Source organism: Hibiscus syriacus, unplaced genomic scaffold (genome assembly GCF_006381635.1).
Source record: "Hibiscus syriacus cultivar Baekdansim isolate YM2019G1 unplaced genomic scaffold, ASM638163v2 tig00110266_pilon, whole genome shotgun sequence".
Taxonomy (NCBI): Eukaryota; Viridiplantae; Streptophyta; class Magnoliopsida; order Malvales; family Malvaceae; genus Hibiscus; species Hibiscus syriacus.
The window spans coordinates 48,909-66,566 of NW_024062654.1; the positions used below are offsets into that span (position 1 = coordinate 48,909).

At 29.7% G+C, this 17,658-nt stretch overlaps 1 protein-coding gene across 1 annotated transcript; it reads right to left on the reverse strand.

Moving 5' to 3' along the window:
* Window positions 1-9,580: 9,580 nt before the first annotated feature.
* On the reverse strand, window positions 9,581-14,996 carry LOC120115555 (putative serine/threonine-protein kinase). Its single transcript, XM_039136227.1, has 6 exons — window positions 14,873-14,996; window positions 13,312-13,427; window positions 11,675-11,885; window positions 10,579-10,816; window positions 10,326-10,476; window positions 9,581-9,931 (listed from the first exon to the last, which is right to left on the reverse strand). Exons 1-6 carry the CDS (start codon window positions 14,958-14,960, stop codon window positions 9,623-9,625), a joined length of 1,113 nt encoding a protein of 370 aa, XP_038992158.1. The 5' UTR covers window positions 14,961-14,996; the 3' UTR covers window positions 9,581-9,622.
* Window positions 14,997-17,658: the final 2,662 nt, after the last annotated feature.

Genomic DNA, 17,658 nt, shown 5'->3' on the forward strand with positions numbered 1-17,658 from the left:
CTTTTAGTTTACCAAGTTACACTTAACTAAATACTCCAAACACTTCTTTAAGGTCTAAATCGACATTTGAGTAATCTCATGCTTCAAGAAACAAGTTCATACTTATAAATCTAATGTCAATAAATCAAAACAACATCAAATTCTAAGCGTAAGTCCACTCATTATAAACCAAAATCCAACATTAAAAGTCCAACAAAGTGAATAATAGGTATAAGTTGCAAACGTCCCCAAATTACCACACAAAGTTTCTAAAAACCACATACATAAAGCTTTATGCCTTAGCCCTGCTTGATCACACCGATGCCAAACTTCTCACCTCCTAACTCGACTTTAATATTCTGAAAAATGTTAACAATGAGTGTGAGCTTATAAAGCCCAGTGAATGACTATCATTCAAAGAAACACACATAACCAATATAAAGATCAATCCTATATGTTCATATATAACTTGTTCCTTACTCTACATATATAATTCAACATCTCATACTTGAATGATCCTCTAATATTTTTCCAAATCAATTGTTTTCAGATTAACAAACATCAAAAGACCATATAGTTCAAAATCAATCACAAGCACACATGCACAATTACCTTCCTTGACAAGTCAGACAATTACACACATTTTTCTATTTTAAGATCAACAACTTTTGTTCAAAATACAAATCACTCATTAGATAAACGGACTCCATACAACTCCCATTTTGCTTACGGACTCACATAGATCCAAAACCATGAATTACAGAGTAAACTCAACGCCCAACCTTACCCCGTATCTTCTTAGAGAAAAGCTCAATGTACCATCCAAACCCCTTATAATCCCAAGTCACACATTAATACAAAACACATAGAGTACTCTTTCCTAGGTATGTCGCTCATATCCAAAGGTCCTATTAAGAATAATAGCAAATTAATCCAATTCACCAAGAGTGGTTGTCAATGATGCTTAGTTTTCACATATCAATTCAAATACACTTTGAAACACACTTACGGATTTGGTTGTCATGATCAACCCACAAATTTGGATAGTGAAAAAGTTCAACTGATCCAATTCACATTAAGAATATATATATTCACAAAACCGTTTTCAAAATCATATGCATCATTTGTAACACACCACATTCACATTCTCATTTCCAACGTAAGTGACATCAAATGTAAATCTACATAATCCATATCTCAACATCACAATTAACCAAATAACACAGTATACATATCGTAATTAAAATGCAACACTATACAACCTCAACCTTGAACCATATTCATTTCCTAAGAATGATACTCACTTTGCTATCCAAAAATCGAAAACACTTCAAAACACTACCTCAACGTTCATCAAACTCAAAGCACTGAGTTTCCTCAACCAAAAACACAATAAGAACCTTGCAAATAAAATTAACACATCCAAATCTAATATAAAATAAAGCAGAATCATATGTTTCTAAAACAAAACGCAAACATTGAAAACATCGAAAACTTACCGAAACTTAACTTTGAAAGCTCCAAACAGAAACACACAAATCTCCTCACTAAAATATGATAAACAAAAACTAGAATCAACATCTAATTCAGCTAGAACCGCACAAAACAACATCTATAGATCTAAATTCCCGGATTCCCAAAAACATCGAAAACTAACATTGTTTTCAAGAAACCAACATCCAAATAATTTGCGATTGAAAAATTGATTTAATATGATTAGAATCACTCCATGAACAAATCAATTTCATTAAGAAAACCTCAAAATCAATTCAAGAAATCAACACATTAATTAGCTCCGAAAATCAATTAAAATCTTAGAAATCCTTTCAATTAAATCAACAATTCAATAAAATTATTAACACTTAGTCACTTGCCCTTAGAAGCTTGAAAGAAAACCAAGGAAAAGATCCTTACTCTACTGGAAAATAGATTGAAATTGAGATCATCAATGGAATTCCATTATGATCAAGCTTTAAAAAAGAAGAGAAGAGAAACTTGAGAATTAAAATAAAGATTGAGATGAGTGAATTTAGAAATAAAGAAGAAAAAGAGAAATAATTGATCAGCTTGTCTGGGAGAAAATGAGAGAAAATGGAGGAAGTTATGGGAAATTACGGGAAGTTACCAAAATGCAAAATACGAAGGAAATGAAAAGCACGTGAATAAAACAAGTAAATAAGGAAATATAATTTAGATTAAATGAATCTAGATGAAAAAATGGTAAAAAGGTGAAATTAAAACATTTTAATTTAGGAGGGAAAACTCTAAACATAAGCCTTCATATAATTGCTTCATAGACTTTGGACTTTATGAAAAATTACAAAATGATCACCAAAAATATAATTCCCAAATCATTTAATTAAACTTTCATACATAAAATTAATCATCTAAAATCACATAAAACCTTTCCAAAATATTTTTCAAACCAACATATAAATTTTAGAAATTTTCTTTTTTTTATCGGAAATTCAGAAATTGACCCAAAACCGACCCTAACTACTAGACCTAATTTTAGGACATTACGATTCGATTCTGGAAACGACACTTCTCATTCACGTTGAAGAGAATATGGTCGCTTATGATGACATTGCTCCTTCGTGTTGAGGAGGTGTTGGGATTTTCGAAGCTTAATTTGAACAACCGAAAATTGCATAAGAGGGGTGAATTGACAAAAAATTGTTTAAGGAGTAAGAATAATAAAAGATAGAAAAATTGGCACATCGATTTATAGTGGTTCGACTTCTCAACTAAGTCTAACTCCACTACCTTAGCTCCTCACTGAGGATTTTCCAACAAATTCACTAATTTGTTCTTTCTTTTTCAAGGACAAAGATATAACCTTTGCAACTTCCTAGCTTTTAAAAGGCTCAGCTAGAACCAAAACCTCTTTACAAGGAAAAAATATGTAAACAAAGAAAACCTCTAAAAATGAAGGTGTTTACAAATTTAAAGTTCACAATAACAAAATATTTACGAGAGACTAGGAATAAAGAGTGAAAAGCTCTTCTCTTGTGTTTGATAGCTTGGATAGGTGTTCTAACCCTTCTTCAAGTGCCTTGAACTTGTATTTATATGTTGGAATGAGTTTGTGGTCGTTTCTAGCCGTTGGGGATAGTTTACAACTGTTGGGGATGTTTTCTCTACAAAATAAAAATGCCCAATACAGAAGGTATCAGTACTCCTATAGGGAGTATCAGTACTACCTTTGTTATTTTTAAATAAAAATAGCTATTACTAGCCGTTGGGCCTGACGGTATCGATACTAAGCCTATGGTATCGATACTATTATGTAAAGTAGTATCAATATCCCTTTGGGTATCGGTACCATTTTTGCATTTTGGAATTTGAGTAATGCTGGTAGTATCGATACTACCTAGAGAGTATCAATACTTCCCTTATCTTTGGTATCGGTACCATATGAACAATATCGATACCGTTCATGAGGTGTCGATATTGTAAGAACACTATCGGTACTTCTTGTCCAAAAAAACATTTTGTGCTCAATTCCAAGTTAAATGGACTTTGAATTATTTTTGAAACTTTGAAAACTTTGAATAAATTCAATCCAAGTCCAAAAACATTTTTCCATAAATTGTTATATCAAAACATAGTTCAACAATCTCTCTCTTTTTGGTATAGCAAAACATTTGAAAAATTGTTTTTGGCAAAGCTCCCTCTTAATAAAATATTTAATGAAAAATAAGTCGATTGTTGGAAAATGTGCAGCTCCCATTTTTCATTGATAAATTGAATTTTTCAATCTCATACTTCTCCCCCTTTTTGTTATATAAAAAATAATTCAACTTTAAAGTTCAAAAATAACATTTGAGAGTAAGTGATAAATTTTATCATAAAATCATTTGAAAAATCAAAAGCTCCCTCTCAAAAAGTGTATTCCAAACAAAAATTTGACTTTTATAAGCTTGACACTTAAACAAAGTTGAATTCCAACAAAGAATAAAAAACATGTTAGTAGCATATGAAATTCAATATATCCAAGTCTAAAATATTTTATGCAATACCAATTGTTGAAATTAAGTGCATATGCATAAGGTCTTCCAAAAATGTTATGCATTTGAAAATTTTGATATCAATTGTTAGAGAGATATCATTTGCCTTTTAAATCACATGCATAAACATTTAAATTTAGTTCAAAAATTAAAGTTTGTAAAATCAAAGCATTTGAAAATTTGATATCAATTGTTAGAGTGATATCTTTTGCATTTAAAACCAATTTTGACCAAAATTCATTATGATGAACTAAAAATTATGAAAAAAATCATTAAAACTTTAAAAATGTTCATGATAATACACTTTTCAACATACATGAGATAGAAAACATAAAATCATTTAAAATCAAAACTAATGCATGCATAAACTAAATGAGCAACCAATTATTCAAAATTAAAATGCTTTTAAGCTTAGAGGTTACTCATTCTTTTTTTAGTATCACTAGAGCATTTGAGTATCATTATTTTCATCATCATTGCTCTCACACACCTACAAGAGACATTTAAGTAGATTTTGGTGTCCAAATTGCTTTGGATCATTGGATGTTAGTTTCAATGCCCCTTGTTCCCTTAGGAACTCATATTTGTCTAATTTTAAAACGTTTTTATTTCCTTAAAGGATAAGTATGTTCCAAATGACCATGAAAATGGCAATGTGAGCATTTTTCCATTTTTAAACATAATGAGTTGTTTTTAGAAATTAATTTTTTTTCTTTTGTTAAGCTCTCAAGCTTAACTTTCAAATCAAAATTTTCTTTTTCTAAATCATTGATTTTGACTTTTGAAAGCTCTAAATCATTTTTCAAAATTTTATTTTGTTTTTCAAAATCAAATTTTGCTTTCAAAACCAAATCATTTTCAACTTTAAGTTTTGAAATTAATTTCTTATATTTGGAATTCATGGTCTCAAATTCCAAATACAACTCATTATAAGCAACTTGTAACTCATCAAAAGAATAATAATCTAATTCATTTGAGTTAGAAGTTACCATTAAATCTTCTTAGATGACCATGAGGCATATGATGCCTACTTCATCTTTATCATTGGAGCCATATTCATCACTCCAAGCTGCCACAAATACCTTTTTCTTGCTTGATATTTTTTCTTTAGGAGAGGACAATCGTACTTGACATGCCTCATTCTTTGACAATTGAAGCACATTGGGGGACTCTTATTCTTGGTTGATTCATGCTTCACATCCTTGGAAGTCATGAATCTTTTGAATCTTTTAAAAAGCTTGGTCATCTCTTCTTCATCGTCATCATCTTCATCTACCTCTTCACTTGAATATTGATTGCTTCATTGGTGGATTTTGAAGGCAATTCCTACCTCTTTCTTTTTCTTATTTTGCTTCTTTTCATCTTCTTTCTCTTCTTTACCATCAACTCATGCGTGATAAGAGAACCAATCAACTCATCAAGAGTGAGAGATTTTAGTTTTTTAGCCTCAATGATCGTCGTCTTCTTCGATTGCCAAGACTTTGGAAGAGAGTAGATCATTTTCCTCATAAGCTTCTTATTAGGGATTACTTCTCCAAATTCCTTGAGACTGTTGACAATCATGGAAAATCTATCCTTCATAGCTTTGATGTCTTCATCAGGTTTCATTTTGAAATTCTCGTAGCTATGGTTGAGAAGACTTATCATGGTTTCCCTCACTTCATCGGTTCCTTCATGAATGACTTGAAGCTTTTCCCATATCTCATTGGCATTGGAACAAGATGAGACTCTTCCATATTCACCTGGGCCTAATGTACAAAAGAGGATGTGCATAGCCTTAGCATTGAGTTGAAACTTCTTTTTCTCTTCATCACTCCAATCATCCATCTCATCGGGTGGAACAGAGTATCCCTTCATGATTGAGTTTCAAGCTCCTAGATTATTAGCTTGAATGAAGAGAATTATCATATTCTTCCAATAGGCTTAATTAGCTCCATTGAAGTAAGGTGATTTATTGACCTGTTGTGAGTCTTCAATGTAGTAAGAGCCAGAAGTCAAAGCCATCTTTTTGTCAGTTACATCGGGAATCGATAGAGCTTCTTCAAGGATCATCTCAAGGATGTGAAGCCTTCTAAAGAGTTAAGTTCTGATACCAATTGTTGAGATTTTTGAAGCTCAATTTTAACAACCGAAAATTACACAATAGGGGTGTTGGCAAAAATTTGTTTAGGGAGTAAGGAGAATAAAAGATAGAAAAATTGGCACAGTGATTTATAGTGGTTCGACTTCTCAACTAAGTCTATCCACTACATTAGCTCCCCACTAAGGATTTTCCAACAAATTCATTAATTTGTTCTTCCTTTTTCAAGGATAAAAAGATAACATTTACAACTCTCTAGCTTTTCAAAGGCTCGGCTAGAACCAAAACCCTTTACAAGGAAAAAGATGTAAACAAAAAAACCTTTAAAAATAAAGGTGTTTACAAATTTAAAGCTCACAAGAACAAAATATTTACAAGAGAATAGAAATAAAGAGTGAAAAACTCTTCTATTGGGTTTGATTGCTTGGATAGGTGTTCTAACCATTCTTAAAGTGCCTTGAATTTGTATTTATATGTTGGAATGGGTTTGTGGCTGTTTTTAGCCGTTGGGGATGTTTTTTCTGTAAAATAAAATTGCCTAGTATAGAGGGTTTCGATACTCCCTATAGGAGTACCGGTATTACTTTGTTATTTTTAAATAAAACTAGTTGTTACTAGCCGTTGGGCCTGACAGTATCGATACTAAGCCTATGGTATCGATACTACTATACAAAATAGTATCAATACCCCTTTGGGTATTGATACCATTTTTACATTATGGAATTTGAGCAATGTTGGTAGTATCGATACTACCTAGAGAGTATCGATACTTCCCTTACATTTGGTATCGATACCATGTGAACAATATTGATACTATTCACGAGGTATTGATATTGTAAGAACATTATCGGTACTTCTTGTCCAGAAAAACATTTTGTGCTCAATTCCAAGTTAAATGGACTTTGAATTATTTTTGAAACTTTGAAAACTTTGAATAAATTCAATTTAAGTCCAAATTTTTTTTGCCATAAATTGTTATATCAAAATATAGTTCAACAAGAGGTCTAGTCGTCACCAATCCTTTCTTTCCTGAAAGGCTTGTAAAAAATGTGCATGTATGAATGCAACTATTTTGAAGGTTTTCAAGAATCTTAGAATAAAATTCATATGATATTTTTTATCTTTTAGAAAATGAGTTTTTAAATTTTCCTCAAGAGTGGTGAAAATGGTCTTACAGAAGTTAAAATTTCAAGAGAAATTTTAAAAGCATCCTCGTAAGAATAAAGGCAAAGCTTTTTATGTTGTATGTGATGATGAATGTTTGATGCAAAGATGCAAATTTATGTAACATGTTTTCCTACTTTGGCGGCCTTGGTCCCTGTATTATTTAAACTTGGTGGCCAAGTCCATGTACTATTTGGCATTGGTGATCAAGTCCTTGTACTATTTGGTTCTTAGACACGATAACCAATTTGCTTATTGTTGCATTTAATTTATCTTTTCTAACTTGATCAAAAAATCAGGCTTTTTATGAATATCGAATCTTCTTGAAATAATTTGATTGATTGAGATGGGGTATCTTTTGCAATTCTTGACTTGGGTCAATTTGTTCTTCTTGCCCTAGTAAATTTTACCCCAAAAATTTGGTTTTTCTTCCTGATTCTGAGCATAAGATTCAATGTCCGAGAGACATTTGTCAATTGCCAAGATCTACTTTAGAGAGATTGTCTTGTTTGAAAATGTTTTTCTTCCTCTTTCTGTTTTTCAAAAGGTGAAAATGTTTTATGAAAGAATTTTGAAAAAAATGTTTGATGAAGTTTTTGAAAAAATGGTGCCCTTACTTTGGGTTAACAATTGAAACAAATTATAAAAAAGAGTTCACTGAGCATCAAAAGAATCAATTACTCTTTTAATTTTTCAAAGTTATTATTCATTGACAATTTTCAAAGTTATTATTCATTAACAAGTTTCATGATTTGGTTGGTTGATTTTAGGTTGGTTTCCTAAATTTTCTATGGTTGCAATGTCTTTCTTTTCTCTGTCCATGTGAACCTTGTGACATGATTCTCATTCTCGGCTTGGCATTTTGATCAGATGCAGACAAAATGACATCACTAAAATACTCAATTGCTAGACTTTTAGAATACATTTATTTCGGTTCTATAAAATCTTCCATTTGTTCAAGCTTCGTAGACTCCTTTAGAAGAGACAGTGCAGAAATATCAATCTAAAAACAAAATTCCTAAGTGTTTGTGTGTAGTTGACTATAACAGGTGTCCCTCAACTCCCTTAGTTCATCTTCACCGAAACTCATTATTGATTCAAATCTCAAACTTTGTCATTTCCTTGAATTTATTAAATTTCATTTAATTTGCCTTTATTTGGCTAGCTGAAGTATTCACCTTGTCACAAAGTCTTCGACTTGACAACCATAGTGGAGCAAACACCGAATCACCAAGTCTTCAATTGATGTCACATTTTGAATGTATTCTATTCATAAAGCCAAGGCTTTTGAGATTCCTTTACAATCAATTGATTTAACGGAATAGTTCATCTTTATTGCATTTAATTTATGATTATACTTTATAAACTTCATGGGTATACGGATTCAATTTCTTAAGATCATCGAGAAAAACCTGTTATAGTCTAGGTGTTGTTGAAGGTTATAAAATCTCATCTTTAGAGTTCAATTCCCAAGCAACTAACCTAGACTAAATTTATCTATTTCACTATCCCATTTGTGAAGATTATGATCATCATTGAACGTCTTCAACAAAAGTGTAATCTAATATACTTTTCAACCTCATATGAAAGATGCCTCATTTTGTCCGCTCATATACATACCTGAATGTCAAGCCTTTGTATCACCTCTTTGTGAGAGGAGAAGGCTATCTTGGCCCCTGCAAGAGAAGAGTATGATGTTCGGGTGTATCTGCTGGAGAAGGATCAACGGTCCTTGTTTTTCGAGGGTTTAATCTTGCCACTTGCTAGGAGGCCATAACTGTTGATGGTTTAGGCTTAGGGTTTAGGTTAGGGTTAGGTTTAATTAGGGTTTGGGCTGATATGTTGTTTGTAATTAGGTCCAATTTGGGTCATTGAATTTTGAGCTGTAAAATAAAACAAAAAAATACAAGATTAATAATATTAATAGTAAAAATAAATAAATAATAATAATAATAAATGAAAATAAATGTCAGATGAAAAATGGTGTCAACAGTATTTATTGGGTGTTGTTTTCTCTTCTATTTATAATCTTTCACAAAAGAACAAAATCCTGAATCCTGCTGCTCAAATTATATAATATTATGTTGTTGATAGAAACTAACCAATACTCTTCACGATAAATCCTACGGTTCATCATTAGACTTGTAGTTATAGACACTAAATTTATTCGAATTCAAGTTTATTTATTTTCTTTTATCATGATTGAAATATCTAACTCTCAAATTGATTCCAAACTCGATATTCGAATCCAAAATTTGATTCGAACCTCGTAAAACTTAACATCAATGTTTATTTTGGTTGCCACCAACAAAATTGTTATTTACAATATATATAAAAAAAAGAAAAGGCTAAGGAACATCAATGTATTCTAATAAAAGTATATAATCTTTTATGAAGGCTGTAACCGATGGCTTAACTTCTTGGTAAAGCTTGAAGAAGGGGAACGTCGATTTCCGATCTTTACATCCATGATATTGGTAATGAGTCCAGGATCGGATATCTGCAAATCCTGAATATCGACCTCGTCGCACATCATTTTAATGGCCGTCGACATGTACGGTCGAAGCCCACATTTTTTCTGCACACAGATCAATCCTACCTTGAGAAACCGATCAACTTCTTGTTCCGAGAAGCTACTCTTATCCAACACCGAATCCACCAACTGCACCAACTTGTTTGATTTGTACATCTCCCAAGCCTTCGTAAAATAAATCAAATCATAAGATAAGATAAGATATTAAGTTGGTTAAGATTAGATATTTGAATAATGATGTTTTAAATAAAAAGACTAAATTTTATTTTATAATAAACTTTTAGAATATCTAATTTAAATTAATTGTGTTTAGTAAATCATATATCGATATTAAATTTTAATATCAAACTATATTTGTGGATGTAGGATAGAATTGTCAAAAGCTACTTTATTGAGAAGAAAAGTCAATCAACAATTATAAAATTCGACCGTCAAAGTTGGACAGTGGGCAGGTAAAGTTCGGTTGTATTATTACATTAATGGAAACATGTTTTTCTATGTTGTCTTCTTCTAAACAAAGATGCAAGATGTGAAAAAAATAAATAAAGAATGCATATACCTTCTGGACTAGAAAGAACTCGCCAATTTGGAGATCGAAATCGATGGCAGTCCGACCACTCACAATCTCGAGTAATAGAATTCCGAAACTATAAACATCTGATTTCCGTGTCAAATGTCCGCTCACGGCGTATTCCGGAGCAAGATAACCTCTTCGATTCCAAAAAAACAGTTAGATAATTGTATAGTTGATAGAGCTATTTTTTAAAATCGTGATCCGGGAAAAAAAATGAAGAGAAGAGATATTAACTTACAATGTACCGGCGACTCCGGTACTGAGGTGAGTGACATTATCGAAGAAGAGACGAGAAAGACCGAAATCGGAAAGTTTAGGGGTGAAATTTTGATCGAGAAGGATGTTACTAAGCTTGATATCTCGATGGACGATGTGTGGCTTCACCTCCTCGTGAATGTAGGCAAGTGCGCGACCTATCCCTAATGCTATTTCTTTCCTTACTTTCCAACTTAGCTTTGCCCTGTTTTCCTCTCCTCCTGTCATATAATAATATCGAGTATAAATCATAAAAAAATTATCAATATATATACAGGCACAAGGTTATTAAAGATATAGAAGAGACCATTACCCCTATTTTTTTTAATGTTTTGATTCTACTAGTTTAAATATTTATCAAATTAAATATTATCCATCTTAAATTTAAATTTAAATATTTCTCAAGTCTATTAACATTAAAATAGGAAAGAGCATTTGATCTAAATCTAAAGGATTTTGGCTCGACTTAACCTTGTAGAGTTGGGTTCTTTTCTATTGTTGAAAATTTAGATACGACCCGGGTCAAGTTTTTTGAAGAGTAAGGTTGAATTGTTTGAGTTTATGGTGAAAAGTATTCGATTCGATCTTATAATGTCATTTTTTGTAGTTGAAAATTTAGGTTTGAATCACTTCATCTTTTTTGAAGGGTACGTAAGATATGTTCTGGTCTGTTTGAATATAGGGTTTAGTGTGAAACATACTTGATCAAAGAATAACAATATAATTTATTTATATATTTTAGAGTTAATTGTTATAATACACACCTCTCTATATTTTCTAAATTAGATTCTTATTTTACCTAATAAAAAATAAGAGTTTACATATAATATATTTGTGTCGAGTTAGATACGAGTTTTTACTCAAAAATTGAGTTGGATTTAAGGCAAAGTGGAACTTTCTTAATGCTAGGTCAGGTTAGGTGACGAGTGTTATACTTGGGTCAAGTTCAAGTGAACCAAAACTTGATCGGACTTACATCTATTCTTATTTTAAAATTAAACGATTTTAAACCTTTCTATTAATTAATGTTTAACTCCGTGTCCTGATTAAAGATATGTGTAAGAGAAGGAGAAGAATACCGAGTAAGATATAAGCAAGACTGTTGTTCTCCATGTAATCATAAACAAGAAACTTAGAGGGTCCATCGATGGAGCCGCCATGGAGTTTAACAAGGTTTTGATGGGTGATGTTTGAAATGGAGGATATTTCGGACATGAACTCCCTGTTGCCTTGCTTTGATTCTACTGATAAAGCTTTCACAGCTACTCTTCTTCCATCTTTCAGCCTTCCCTTTATGTTCCCAACCAAACACAATGTTAGCTCCCCAAAAAAACAATGTTTTTATTTTATTTTATTTGGAAGACAAGAGCAGACAAAATTTGATGATGTCTTAAGATTGAACTCGGTTGGAGCCCCACCATGGCGGCTCTAATAACTTTTTCTTGCACTACTAAAATCATCGCATTTAACATGAAAATGACATATCCATGTGTCTGATAAGAAGGATAAAAAAATTAAATTAAAACGTAATTTTTTGTTTATTTATTGATTTATTGTGTGATAGAGTTCAAAATAAGAAAAAAATAAAATTGAACTTTAAAAAAAATATGCTTCAAAATTAATACACATCTCTTTTATAATTTCTCTCATTGTTTTTTTAATTTATTAATCTAGTTTAAGTACATTGATAATATATGTTCTAAGATAACACTCAACCTTTTGACATTGAAGATTCACACCTCTGGCATTCCTGGTGCTGAATTTAGATTCTCAAGGAATGATAATAATTTTACCACGAAGATCATTTGATTCGTACCATCATTTTTTTTTTCTAAATTAGAATGAATTGTTTTTAAATAAGGATAAAAATCATCATCATTAATTCTAATTTTTTCCCCTTAAACCACTCAAAATTATAATAATGCTACTTTAAAATATTCATTAATGAAACTTATAGTGATTATTATTATTTGTAGCTAAACAACCTTGTAATAAATTATATCCACCTAATTATAACGTAAAGTCAATGCATGAACCTGGGTTTTTTAAATTATCATGTAAAATAAATAGTACGATAGTATATTTTTTCAATTAGGGAAAAACATACTAAAAGTCACTAAATTATGTTTAAATACTCATTTTGATCATTAAATTTTTAAAAATTAGTGATTAAAATGATTATTTGAGCATAACTCATTCATTTTTAGTGTACTTTACCTTTTAATTATCGTGTATTCATAAATATATTTTTATAATGAAAATGAGTTACTTGAAATTGAATTGAGATCTAATTTCGATCATGATATTATTTTGATTTAATAAGTATAAATCTTAAATGAAAATATATATTAAAAAGAAGGGTAAACTATGTGTTTAGTACTTAAACTATCAGTTTTGATATATTTTAATACCTATACTTTTAATTTTTTCCTCAAAATCAAACCTAATATTTAGTTTTGTCTCATTTTAGTGCATGTTTGTTAAAAACTTAACATGTTCAGTATCTAAACTATCAATTTTGGTTTGTTTTAGTACCTAATCATTCAATATTTTTCAAAATTTAACGTTAAATTTTGAACAAGTGTACTAAATGAAACAAAAAACTAAATTTTATGTATGATTTTGAAAAAATTAAAAGTTTAAATACTAAAATAGATGAAAACATATAATTTAGATACTAAATATGTAATTTACCCTAAAAAGAAAGAAAAAGTACCTTATAGACAATACCAAATCCACCTTCACCAATTTTATTGGAAGGTCGAAATCCATCGGTTGCAACTTTCAATTCATCATACGAGAATGCATGAATATTCCAAAGTGTTTGTGAATCTGTCATTTCATTTAATAGTTAAACTCCTAACTAACCACAAATGAATAAAGAATTTTTTTTACGATAAGGACCTTTTTTATTAAAAAGTATATTGACATTTTTTTAAAAGAATTTTAATTTTTATTAATTTAAATCTTTATAAAATTAAGTCCAGATTTCTATCAAATTTTAAGATTAAATATTTATCGTTTTTATTAATTTTAAAGTTGGACAAGATGAAAATGAGTTAAGTTTTCGATCAATCTAACATGTTCAAGAAGTATAATTCATTTGTCTGGATTTGATCTGAATTTAAAGAGTGTACATCCGATTTGAAATACAATTCAAATTTTTAGATAAAAATCTACATCTGATTTGACTATACTCGATATAAATATATATAAAATTATACTTTTATTTAGTAAAATAGAAATATAAATAAAGAAAATTATAAAGATATACATATTATAACAATTATCTCTAAATAAATAAAATAAAATTATAAATAAAAAAATCAATTTAAATTTAAATTTGATTCGAGTTAAACTTTCGCCCTACAAAATTCGGTCCAACTCAAACTGAATTCTTTTTTGAAAAAATAATCTTATAAAATCATATTATATTGAAGCTCCACAGATTAAACAATCATCTCTCTTCCATTATCTAATCATGATAGTGACCCATGATATGTATGAATGGTTGTAAGATGGTCAACTTAAAGATAACGATACTTTAAAAAGCTAATAGTATAATTTTTTTAAAATTTCATTTAATTTTGTTTGAATTTATTACTACTAAAAACAGCCTATATTCATTCCCCTTGGACAATTGATGAGCACGTTGCTTTCCTCTTTCTCTTTTCCTAATTTCATCACTCCTTAGTCTTAATGGTTTAAACTTATAAAATATGTATCGATTAAGCTTAATTTGATTAATATTGGCTCAAGTCACATTTGTCCTTGTGGTGGACCAAATTTATTATTTTCGTCCCTATCGTTTTTTCGCATCAATTTAACCATCAAAGTTGTTTAATTACATCATTATATATCTTACCCCTAACTTAAAACCCTAAATTATAAACTTTAAGGTAGGGTTTAGGGTTAGAGTTTATGATTTAGATGTTATGGATATATGATTTAGAGTTTAAGATTTATAATTTAAGGTTTAAGTTAGGGATATGATATAGAATGATGCAATTGAACAACTTCAATGGTTAAATTGATGCGAAAATACGATAAGGGTGAAAATGATATATTGTATATGCTATAGGGTTTAAGATTTAGAGTTTAAGATTTAAGGTTTAGAGTTTACATTATAGATATATATTAACTATACACATGTGTGTGTGTATATATATATATATATCAAACTCTGAGAGAAGAAAAGGATGAAAAACATAAAGAAAATGATGTAAATAAAAAAAAATCTAGTCCTTTGGATGCAAAAATCTATACTACTTGCATACCTCGATCGTTATGATTCGAAAAATTTTCTGATGAAGAGGAAAAAGAGGAAGAAGAGAAACAATTCAAACTCGAGACACAAAAATTCATGATGTTGGATCAATCGTTTCGAATCGATTTAAGCGAGCAATCTTTTCTCTCCACGATCCATCAAGAATCTTGGAAATCAAATGTGAAAAGAAATTGGAGAAAAAACCAGAAAGATTTCAGTTGAATGTGGAGCCTCAAGACAGTTATATATAGAGCAATAATGGAAGGAAAGAATTGTTCTTTTCTATTGTTTTTATGTAATTGGATATTATTTAATATTAAGTACAGTTGTCATCAATAGAACACGTAGATGACAAGGCAATAAATGCAATACACAACTAGACAAGCCCCTAATGAAATTGGACGGTCTAGATCTTTAGGGTTTAAATTTTTAACTTGTGATTAGAACCGTTGGATTGGGTTTGATCAGCATGATGGGGATGGAGTGGCTGCGGCTGTCTATGTTGATATATTATTTTATGGTACAGTTTTGATTTTATTTTTCATTTAATAAATTTGACTTGTTTGATGGAGATGGAAAATATCCATAACCAAATTGCGTAGCAGTGAATATAAGAAAGGTCGAGCATTAGAAAGAATGCATCAAACTCTCCATTATAGTTTTATTCAACTATTCTACAATACTATTTTAATGTAGAGTATGAGAACCGTCGATTGTCTCACCGTATCTCTTAGTTTATATAATCAAAATTAATTTTTATGTTTCAGATAAACGCTCAAAATATATTTTTATTTGGTTTTTTTTGTTAATAATCAAAGGTTAGTTATGTTAATTTTCTAATTAATGAAGAAAAAATTAAATTAAAAAAAGTTAAAAAAATTTAGTGCAAATTACATGTTTTATATCTAAATTATTACTTTTGTTCTGTTTTGGTAACTAAATTTTATTTTTTTTAAAACTAAACATTTAGTTTTGGTTTTAATTTTGTATCAAGCGTTAAAAATATTGATGTGATATTTTTTTTAATTTTTTTCAATGATGACTTGACATTACCTTATGGTAACACGTCAACATCACCATTAAGTTTCAACAACGAGACACCAGAATAAAGCATAAACTAAACGTTAGATATAGTTTTGAAAAAGATAAAGTTTAGGTACCAAAATATACAAAAAACTATTGTTTAGATACTAAATATGTATTTACCCGAACTTTTAAAAACAAGTGAGAATTTTATAACGTCAATTATATTATATATTAGTCTATTGTAATATATATTTTTATCACACCCTGTGTATAAACAGAAATATTTTCGCATGAATAAAGTTATCTTAGTAATTAAAAAAATGATTGTTATTCTAAAGATTGTAATGATATTTGAATTTTCATTATCAAATAATAATTTTTTTAAAACATATACTATTTTATAGTCACCTTTAAACAATATATATATATATATAAAGTTAAATCAATAAATAATCAAGTGAATATTGTTTATATATGTTATTATATATAGACCGTACAGGAGAATTGGAGAAAAACATGAGACTGAGTCGGGTAACACAAAATAAATAATTTAGTTTGAACGGAACCATAGATTTGATCTCAAGAAATAATGAGACGTCGGTCCAGCATTCAAAAGGAACAAACGAGGAAAAGTCGGTCAAGATCTAAAAGTCCACAACAGTCTTACAATTTTGATTTCTAATTTTTAAATTTATTTATTTATAGGAAATAGTCCTACAATTTTGATTTTATTTTAGGACCACGTACGTTGAAATTCCTCCTACTTTCCTCTTTGGCCTTTTTCAAAAATAAAAGATTCATTCACATGTATTTTTAACATTATTGATATATGATTTATTAATCGATTATTTTAGATTAAATTTTATAAAAAAATATTTGTTTGAAATAAAAAATATTTCATATGTTATTAAAAAGTAACAAATACAAAATAAGACAGAATATATAGGTTTCGTTAAAAAAACTCCTATAATCTAGAATAAGGAAAATTTGGATAAAATATAAAAACCTCACCAACCCATTTTCATTGAACAAATGGAATGATTGAATGAAATATAAAGTAGAAGCAAGATTTGGATGGTCACCCCTCACCAACCCATTTTCGTTAACCAAATAAAAACCTCACCATCTTATCAACATTATATGTAAATATAAAGTATTTTAAAAGTTCAAAATTATAATTAAAATAACTTGAATCGTACGATTTATAACGTCAATAAAATCACATGTTCTTATTCATTATTATTCAAACTATGGAAAATTTAAAATATGATAAATATATATTTTCAACCTACCTACTATTCAACAAATTCATATTTCAATGTAATAATTTACAAAGTAATTGTAGAATTTATTTTTAGTCACAAATTATATAAAAATATAGAATTATAACATGTCTGTCTAATGGGGACTAATGGGGATTGAAGCTTTGTGGTCCATTCTTTTTCGATTTGTTCTCTGATTATTTCTTTGATTTTGGTTGTTGGTTATGTCTGCTGGCTCGTGTGGTGTTGTTGTTGATTGGAGAAACTTGTTTACATATGTTGATGATTAGAATTTGGAGTTTTTTCCTCCACTGGTAAATGGCGATTATGTCACGGTTAAACCTACGATTGATTTTTTGAGGAGGGAATTTCCGAGTAGCGTTACGCTTTGGTTAGGCAATTTCTTGGTTTGACGTCGAATTTCAGCTCTTTGTAGAAACTAATAGATTTGCTCAGGGGGAAGACATCGCCTGTTCAGGTTAGCTTGGATGGCTCGAATCTTTACGTT